This window comes from Pundamilia nyererei, unplaced genomic scaffold (genome assembly GCF_000239375.1).
Source record: "Pundamilia nyererei isolate P.nyererei 1_Seehausen unplaced genomic scaffold, PunNye1.0 scaffold00068, whole genome shotgun sequence".
Classification (NCBI taxonomy): Eukaryota; Metazoa; Chordata; class Actinopteri; order Cichliformes; family Cichlidae; genus Pundamilia; species Pundamilia nyererei.
Genome location: NW_005187469.1, coordinates 1193076 through 1202872, shown reverse-complemented (window position 1 = coordinate 1202872; position 9797 = coordinate 1193076). Strand labels below are relative to the sequence as shown.

Genomic DNA, 9797 nt, shown 5'->3' with positions numbered 1-9797 from the left:
AAAAAAGAAGATGAAGAAATGCTGCTCTCTTTTGTGCTGGTCAGTTTCAACCACGCTATGCCATCGAAACACAAGGTGCACCCCCCTCTCCAGCTAACTTAGCAAACAAGTCCACACAAACACTTCCAAGAGCGATAAATTAACTCCGGCTCCACTCTCTCTCCCCCGGCCTCGTAATGCTGCTTAAACTCGGAGATCCTACCTGGAGGTTCTGGATGAGTTCCCCGTAATTAAACTCGGCGGACGAGCGGTCGTCAGGCTCGGACAGGGGCAGGTTTAGCCTCACGGTCGCCCTCTTTTCGGCTGCAGCCTTGTCCCTGTCGCCGGTTTTAACGAGGCGACCGTTGCTGGCGGCACCTCCTGCCCCGGTCGCTGCCTCGACCTCCCCGGCTCTGTCGAAGTTGAAGTCGGCCTCATCCTCCAGCCGCCGTTTCCTGGACTCCGCGGCGGCTCCAGCTGCGAAGGCCGAGAGGGTGACAAACTGCACTTTTCTCGGTTCGGCCATTTGGATGAGCTGCCTGCCTGAACCTCGCTCCGGACAGACAGCGACAGCGAGGAGAAGAGCTACTTCGCGAAACTACTCCAAATTGGTGGATTGAAGGCGGTTTCGCGGAGCTCCGACGGCTGCTCGGTGCCTACGCGGACGTTACAGCCTCCTCCGCGGCATACGGATTAAACTCCAGGGGATGCGACGCTCGGGGAAAAGTTGTTTTTTCGGCAGCTACTCGCATCCTCGATTTGCTATGGGACTGAGACATTCACAGGAGCCATCTTGGGTTTCGGGAGTAAATAAAAATCAGAAGAGAGAGGGGTCGCTGCGCCTGCGCGTACGCACTAAACGGAAGCACAGTGCCACAGGGGGGTCATCATGTCCAATCAGCGCGTGGCCCGATCCTAAACCCGCCTCTGTCACAACAGGCTATAATCACAACACCATCAGTACAATAATGACCTTTATAAAGTGTGTGAGTGAAGGACAGGCTGTGTGGGGACTCTGACCGCGTGCCGTGTGCCGTGTTTGAATCCACAGCTCTCACCTGGACCTTTTCATTTAGTCTATTCAGGGGGAAAAAACGCTGAATCGTGCATTCTTGCACGCGCTCACTCTCAAACATCAAATCGTAAAAGGGAAGAAGGCGAGCCAGATGATTGGCTGCTTCAGATAACCATCCTAAACCAGCTGATTTATCCACCTGTTGATGCACACTGTAAGCAGAATCCCAATAAAACGCGTGTTCACATATACTCTAAGAAAAGTATTTTCCCCCTTCCTGTCAAAGATAAGAGTAAATCCAAAATGCAGTTTTTAAATTATGATTTAATTTATCAAGGGGGCCTGTGTGGAAAAAGTAACTCCCCCCTAGTCAAAGGCCACTCCAAAACTAAAACTAAAATAATGTGGGCCATGATTCCTCCACAATGATGAGAAGCATTTATTGCCAGAAACACTAGACTGCAGTTCTTGCTGCCAAGGGTGGCACGAACAGGTATTAGGTTTAGGGCAGGGATACTTTGTCACACATGCCAGGTAGGTTTAGCTTTTAAAATATGTTTGATGAGCTGAAACACGTAAGTGTGACAAATATGGGGGGAAAGTAGATAAAGTAGATAAACTGTTTCAGGCATAAAGAATCCAGATGAAAAGAAAAAGTTCAATCATATACATATTTATTTTGTAGGTTTGGCTTCAGCCAAATTCCTCATAAGGAGTCACTGTGAGATGAAGTCAGAGTTTGAAAAATATTCTTTGCCTAAATAATAAAACTGTAAATAAATGAACACCTTTTAAATCAAGGCTTTGTGTCTTCAACCTCTGAACCCTGTAATCCTGTATGCTTTTCCTGCATGTTTTAATCTTTTTGTTAATTTTTAGCATGACTATAATATTTATAGTTTTATATTTCTCTGTCTGTGAAGCACACTGAATTGTCTTTTGTCCTATACAAATATATTCGACTTGAATTGTCTTTCACATCAACACAATCAGCCTCTGCAGGTTAAAGGTGTGGTATGGCTTATGCAAATGGAAAACTTTTTATTTGAATGCAATCTTTCAAAGTCTCACTAAGTAAATGCAGTAAAGAGTAAAGTTTTTGTTCTTATACAGCAGTGTTTGTACTCTTCTGTAATCTCTGATAGCTGTTAAAGCTGTTAATTCAGCTGCTTTTCTGTCTGCTAGTCATCTCTGGCTTTCCACAGGGATGCCCCCGTAGATGTGCACATTAGTTTGTGATCAACACCTCTCACATCTATCTTAATAAGTTTTTTGACTTGACTTGACATGTGGTCACATTTGTAAACTACAGCCAATCAAAATCTATGACAAAGTCTACCTACGACAGGGGGGTTAGGGATAAAAATGCACACGGTTACTGCATGGAAACCACGTCTCAATTAGCCTGCTGCAAACCCCCCGGGTAAAAGTTTGTTCCCAGGTCCCTGTCAGCCCCTCCCCACTTTTCTCACTCTGTATTGGAGGGGGTTGGGTGGTGGTCCTGATAGATTGCTTTGTAAAATTTGCAACTGAAACGGCACCTCGCTGGGTTTCACAGAGACCAGTTCAATGGTCACTGGTTTCATTTTGTGCTCTGTTTAGAGGGAGTAGCCCGATTTTGTCATTCTGGTCGAGATGGATCTGAAAATCATCACAGGCACAGAATAAAAGAAGAGTATGTTTAACCAACTGAAAGTAGCTTAGCAACCCGACAACAGCGAGGACTCGAACCTAAAAAGTTAAAAACTTTTTGATGCGTCATATCAAGAACTTTCTTTTTTTTTGTGCATTTCCTGATTTCAAAGGCCTTAGTGAGCAATCAGCAAAAGCCCCAAATCCCATATTGTGAAAGTAAAGTGGTAGAGATTAGGGTTAGGATCTGTGTTATTATCATTGAAGAAGACTCTGCAGAGGCAGGTTAAGGTTTAACTACTGACATTTCCACACGCTTACTGCATGTCAAAGATTTGATGTCACTCAGAAAACTGATTTTCCTTTTAAATAAAACCAGAAAAACAAAACCGTGCTGCAAATGACTGATGAACAGAATAATTAATGATTTTAATAAAAATGTCTATTCTGGTCCAATACTGTAATCTATTACACGTTTATCATGTTAACAGAAGATGTTAATGAGGAAACTGGCCAAAAAATGGGCACCACTTTTTCCTATTTTAACAGGAAAAATGAGTGAAGGAGGTGATGTCACAGACTGGTGTGAGTCACAGAGACCTATCAGGCCCTTACTGCAGCTTCATTAATAGCACATGAAAAGCACGTATTTTACCCATTTCAATATTTTCCTTTTAAAGACAGGTCTCAGACGAAGGCCAGGGTCATAACAGCTGTATAAAAGTGGAATACTGCCTGAAGTGAGTGCTCCTTTAACTGTTTATATGTGAGCCCATGCACACCATAGTGCAATGTGGAAATACTAGTTGTGCAGGTAAAGTGTACTTCAAATGGTGGACTTTTATGTAACTTTAAAAATTAAATTGTAGAAAACCTAAAGTATTTTTTCAGAGTTAATACTAAGACTGGAATCCTTCCTTCACTGGTACAGAGCACAGCTTAGCAGCTATGCTCAATAAACTCTTAGGAAATGTGCAACGTTTAGAAATAGCCACTGATGTTTATAGATGTTGACAGTATGAAGTGTTTAGTGTGTAATTTATGGTCTGAAAATGTTTACACACTGACATTTGTTTTAAAAAAGTTTAATCCAGTTAAATTATGTGTTAAATTTAAATACATGTACACAGAACAGCACAAAGAACTAGAGTATAGTAGAAAAATACAAATCCTTCTTGATGTGGGATAAATCATCAGTGCTGCTGTCTGCATCCCGGCAGCTCTTATCGTGGGCTTGGAGTCTTCAGTTCAGCACTGAAGGCTCAAGGCTGTCACGAGAGGAGGACTCTGTTGTCTTTGGCCCACTTCCTCATAATTCGGATGATGTACTCAACCTGGGGGTTTCCTGAATTTCGCAAGAGGGTCAGCACCTCTTTAAGAGTCTCCCTAGGGTGCAAACAGGATATGTGAGGATACAAGATTACGTAAAGAATGCACAATCTCTCATGTTTACTTTGCTTAAACCTCACACCCATTCCTGCAGACGGCACGATGATCAAAACTAAAACCTCCCCACAGGAAAGAGAGACAAACATACTTGGGCTCCTTGTTTGCCAGTATGAGCTGAAAGACGCCGACACACGCCCCTCTTTTCCCCTCCCAGTAGTTGGAGGCTGGGTCCAGCTTCTCCAGTGCATCAAAGGCCTTCGCTGCGTAGTAGAACTGACCCATCTGAAACGACAGGCTGCAGTCATGAGCATCGGCACGCAAAGCCTGTTTACTAACTTCTTTAACTTCAGGTGGACTATTTATGCTCATTCCCAGCTCCATATTGTTGTTTTTGGACTTTAGAGTAGTTTTGTGTGATTCACGGCTTTTTTATTTCATGCCGGCCCTTTGTGCTGCCCCTCAGTTAATCCTCTGTCTAAAACAAGCAGTTTGTGTCTCTTTGAGGCCCTGTGTCTTCTGATTGGCTGCCCCTCACAAACAGCAAGTGGATTCCTGTGCTCACAGTCAGAGCTGTGTCCCTGACATGACCTTATTACAGATATCTCCTCTCTTTGACAGCAAGATGTTTAGAGGTAAGAGTCTGAAGTCTGTGAAGCTAAAAGTGAGTTTTTGACTCAGTGATGACCTCATTTATATGTAAGCATCCAGCACTCTGACAGTTACACACAGAAAATAAAGAAAAACACAGTAAGTCCACTTTAAAAAGATATCAAAATATTTTCGGTAAAGACTGCAGCTGCACAGCCTGTGAAAAATACCACAAAATCCAGCAGGCGGAGCATAAAAGGTGCCGTTTCTCCATTTAAGGTGACATTTGGGACTTCTAAAATACATCTGACATTTCTGAATTCAGGATGCAGGCATTCCTCAGAAATGTTACACAACTGAACTGAAGGACTCCTGCCTTCAGCAATAAATGAAGGCGTTTTAACAAGCGAGCTGCCACATGTAGTCATCCAGCAGCCAGAATCAATGATTTACTCTCAGACAAACAAAAACATAAAAGTACTGTTGTTGTTATGAGGCTGAGTATTTGCTGCTTTTCTTGATCTGATACCGTGACAGGTTTTTGTCTCGTCTCCATCTATGGAAAATAAATAATCAGCAAGTTACTCAATAAAGTATCAAATCATTAGCTGTGGCACTTTGTGTAAATTCATCACAAAAGGCAAATAAATATTCAAACCAGGGCTGCGACTAAATAATAGTTTTCATTTCTTATCATTAATCTTTCCTTCAGTGTTTGGAAAGGAAACCACTAACTAACCACTAATTAATCAATCAATATAATTGATTCGTTTTCCCTGTCTACTTAATCTCTTATTCGGGGCTATGGTGGAGGGGCAGGAACATATCCCAGCTGACTAACTCATTTTCTCCAAAATCTTAAAATGACCCCTGTGAAGTCACAGTTATGAGCATAACCCTCCAGTTTGTTCTGAAGATGAGCAAAAAAGTATTGTAAACACTTTTTTTGTCCCCTGATTGCTGAGACTACGTGTTCTGATAGGATTGGGGTCATCACTGCTGATGAGTAAGATCTCACCGGGTTAAAACAGCCACCACATACAGTACAAGAGGAAGAGGAGGGAGGAGGATGTCACCTTGTAGCAGTCATTGGCAATGAGCTGGAGCAGATGGAAGGAATCTGAGGAGGTTCCCATCTTCAGGTAGAGCTCCCAGGCAAGCTGACCCTTCTGGTTCATTATGTCTGATGAGACCGAGATCAGTGTTCAATAACCCAACGCTCACATGCAGTTTCAGCTCTTTTACATTCAAATATGGAACATTTTAAAGGCTGCGGGCAGGTTTTATTGATGTAGATTAAAGCTGAAAATAGAAGAAATTTCTTCCATCAGAGGTTTCTCAGAGCTGCTGAGAGAAACTCCAGCTGAGTGATGAGAGACCTTAAATTCTTTAAAGGCCTCAGGCTGGAAATGTTTGATTCGGGCCTCAGCCTCGGTGAACGAGTAAAAAGGGGCGCTCATTTCTGTTTTCACTGTGTAAAGGTGTCTAAGAGCTTTTATGTGATCAGATGAAGATTACTGTATCCTTTTCATGTCTACCTAAAAAGGTTTCACAGATGTTTGTGCAGCTGGCAGCAGCAACTAAGAAACGGGATCATTTATGCTCCTCGTTTGGTTGTTACACACTTAGTTATAATATATGCAAAACTCCTCATCTTCATACTGAACAAACACCTTATCAGCAGAGTGAAATTAACAGATGGCGTTCTTGTGTTGGCAGCCGGCTGCAGTGAGGATTACTCTTACAGTTTTACTGATTATTTGACAGAATCAGCCAAACTGGTTTAATAATATTAATAATGGATTGCATTTATATAGCGCTTTTCGAGACCCTCAAAGCGCTTTACAATTCCACTATTCATTCACACACTGGTGAAGGCAGCTACAGTTGTAACCACAGCTGCCCTGGGGCAGACTGACAGAAGCGAGGCTGCCATATCGTGCCATCGGCCCCTCTGGCCATCACCAGTAGGCGGTAGGTGAAGTGTCTTGCCCAAGGACACAACGACCAAGACCGTCGGAGCCGGGGCTCGAACCAGCAACCTTCCGATTACAAGACGAACTGCCAACTCTTGAGCCGCGATCGCCCACGATAGCACCTTTTAATCCTTCTGTGTCAAAGTCTAGCTCAGAGTTGAGCTGCCCAGGACAGATTTTCTTCTGTAATGTTTTTGTGTGAATCCCTGTTGTGACAGATGCACTTTTTGTTTTATTGTTTAACTGGACTTTACCATTTACCATTTTACAAATACTGAACAAGCAGAGTAGGAGTTTGCTTTCTCAGGGTTTTCTGGGATGACCGCACACATACATGCATGACAAGTCTGCATATAGTATGGCAATGAGTCTATGCTGCTGACAAATCAGCAGCAAGTGTTTGATTGAAATTGGGAAATTTAATTTGGCTCTGACTGAAATCTCATTGGGGGGAGGCAACACAAATTCCCCTAAGCAGGAAAAAACCCTGACTACTGATACTTCACTGCACTCTGCAACAACTGTGTGATGCTGTCATGTCAATATGGATGGAAATCTCTGAGGAAATTCCAGCTTCTCACTGAATCTATGCCACAAAGATTTAAACCAGGGCTGAATAATGAAAGACCCCCTTATTATTGTAGTAGCAAAGTGTACCTAATAATGTGGCTTGTGACTGTAAATACACTGTATTACCGTTAGTATAACATCGACTATACATACAGCATCGTGCCAGCCAGCTGAGGTAAACGTAGTCATTCTTGATCTTTTCACTCTGAATGAGCAGAAAAACCTGTGAACCAAAAATTAAAATCAGTAAAAAGAAAAAGGCCAACAATTTATTCACAGACACATATAAACGGCTGCTCAGTTAGCGCACCTCTTCTGCCTCTCTGTAGTTGCCAATCGCTGCTTTTGCCTGAGCATAGTTGAAGTTGAATGTGTCATCGTTGTAGAAGTAACCCTGAAAAAGAAAAGCACAAAAAGGACGAGTGCCTACGTGTCCAGAAATAAAACGAGTGTCAGCCTTGTCTTGGTAGCACGAATCACGGAGGAGAAAACACACACACACACACACACACACACACACACACACACACACACACACACACACACACACACACACGAATAAATGTAAAGCACCACTTGTCATCTGAAGTGGCACTTCTCCCCCAGCGTGTGGGCGAGTGTCTTTTTTTTTTACCTGAATAAAAAAATAAATAACACTGACTCTCCACTGCAAGCGAGCAACACCAACCTTGACCGAGTTGAGATAAATGAGAACGTCTTCAAACTGTTTCAAGAGAAAGAAGCAGGAGGCCATGCACTGTCTGCCAGGAATAGTATCTGAAAGGATAGAAAATGTAATACACACATGCTAACACACTTTCCTCAAATAATAAAACAGGTCAGATTTCTGTGGGGCGTACCGCACTCGCTCGCCGAGCCTCCGACCAGCTGAAAGAACTGCTGAGCAATTTTTAAGTGATCCCTCTGAAACACGAAAGCACAATCGCACATTTGTCTCACACTCGGAGCCATCATTTTTGTTTGCATGTAACTCTTACAGAAATACTCACTGATCCGATTTTTTGTCCTAAAGCAGCGTTTACCACTCCTTTCAAAATGTACTCCTATTAAAAAAAAGAAGATCAGAGTGAATCATTTGATCCATTGTTTCATCGCAGCTTCAAAGTCCGTCAAAATCCATTCCAACAAGTAAGGGAAAAAAACAAAACATAAAAGGAATACAAAAGCCAAACACGTCATGAGTTTCAGATTGTTCAGATCCAGGAGACATTAAAGTGCTTTTGAAGATAAAAAAATAAACTGATCAGAGGAAAGAAAAATCTCCTCGAGAGCTCTTAAGTGGGAAGAAAGAAGAAGAGTTTTTGTTAGCAGGATTTATTTAATCTGCCGGGGTTGTTTTTGTTTTATTGGGCATTTTCTTTCCTGTAACAAGACCATACAGTGACTTTAAAAATACAAGCACTGACTCTAAACTTAACATCAAACTTTAACAAATATCATATTAAAGTGAAACTGGAGAGACTTTTGGAGTGAAACACTACGACCAAACGTTTAAAAAGACAAAATTAAAACTTAACCTCACCTGAGGCGTGGTGGGGACCAAATCCTGGATGAGGTTATAAGCTTCCTCGACATCGTCTGTGAGCAGAAATGCGAGTATGTGAATGCGTCAACTCGATCAAAATCTGGTGATTAATACAGCTTTACATGAAATTAACATCTATTATCACTGAATAGTGATGCTGCACGATAAATTTGATGCTGCGAAAGAAAGAGTGCATCACGTTATGTTTGCCCATAATTTTTAGCTCCTCCAAAGGACCAATGAGCTTTTGCAAAGCCAAGGTGTACGTCACCCATTTATCCTCATTTCACAAGAATCGCTGATCCTCTCACAGTACTGTTCACTTGCACACAATTGTCTCCTAATCTTCACCCAAATTATGCTCATGGTCAGATTTGTCGCTTTATGGGCATTAACTTGTAAATTGCAATAGATTGTGAGTCAGAGAAGCTATTGTATCACTAATGTTTTGGTTTGTTATTAGATGAATGGCATAATAAGTTAGTATTACAAAGTGTGCCAATAGGACTGTGTTTCAACATACTCATGGCACATGTTGTTCATCTAGACCAAGAACATTTCTGAAGCATAAATGCAGTTGTGGTTCTAGCTGCATTATAACATGGGCTGGATTGGTCGGACAGGGGTGAAGGACATTGGGTCTCGCGATCTTGTCTCTGATTTTTGTAGTTGACATTTGCCCTCTAAGTGTGAGGACATTGTTCTCAGTAAAAAAAAAAAAAAGGATGGGGTGCCCACTCCAGGTTGGGGAGCAGTTGCTGCCACAAGCGAAGGAGTTGAAGCATCTCAGGGTGTTGTTCACAAATGCAGAGAGGGTGGAGACTTTATCTTTCAAGAAAGACAGGTTGATGCAGTGTCTGCAGAATAATAAGGAGTACAGGGCTATGCTGCTGATTTACTGATCGATCTGCGTTTCTACTTTCACTTGGCCATGAGCCCTGAGTAATGACCCCCACGGCTTCCATAACAGAAGAAGGACTAACAGATTCCCAGGCTTGAGGCCTCATCAAATCAAATCAAATCACTTTTATTGTCACATCACATGTGCAGGTACATTGGTACAGCACATGTGAGTGAAATTCTTGTGTGCGAGCTTCACAAG

General features: G+C 42.3%; 2 protein-coding genes across 2 annotated transcripts in view; both read right to left on the bottom strand.

Moving 5' to 3' along the window:
* ubn2a (ubinuclein 2a) overlaps positions 1–1441 on the bottom strand; it is a 20118-nt gene extending 18677 nt beyond the window's left edge. Inside the window, exon 1 of the mRNA XM_013911627.1 lies at positions 203–1441. Within this exon, the coding sequence (XP_013767081.1) occupies positions 203–505 (303 nt within the window). The 5' untranslated portion in view covers positions 506–1441. The remainder of the gene's footprint in view (positions 1–202) is intronic.
* A 2260-nt stretch (positions 1442–3701) lies between these two features.
* Positions 3702–9797, bottom strand: part of ift56 (intraflagellar transport 56) — a 13179-nt gene continuing 7083 nt past the window's right edge. Inside the window, exons 8-17 of the mRNA XM_013911626.1 lie at positions 9434–9552; positions 8693–8748; positions 8160–8213; positions 8010–8073; positions 7838–7926; positions 7460–7543; positions 7303–7372; positions 5680–5786; positions 4164–4297; positions 3702–4012 (exon numbers count right to left, since the gene is read on the bottom strand). Of these exons, the coding sequence (XP_013767080.1) occupies positions 3898–4012; positions 4164–4297; positions 5680–5786; positions 7303–7372; positions 7460–7543; positions 7838–7926; positions 8010–8073; positions 8160–8213; positions 8693–8748; positions 9434–9552 (892 nt within the window). The 3' untranslated portion in view covers positions 3702–3897. The remainder of the gene's footprint in view (positions 4013–4163; positions 4298–5679; positions 5787–7302; positions 7373–7459; positions 7544–7837; positions 7927–8009; positions 8074–8159; positions 8214–8692; positions 8749–9433; positions 9553–9797) is intronic.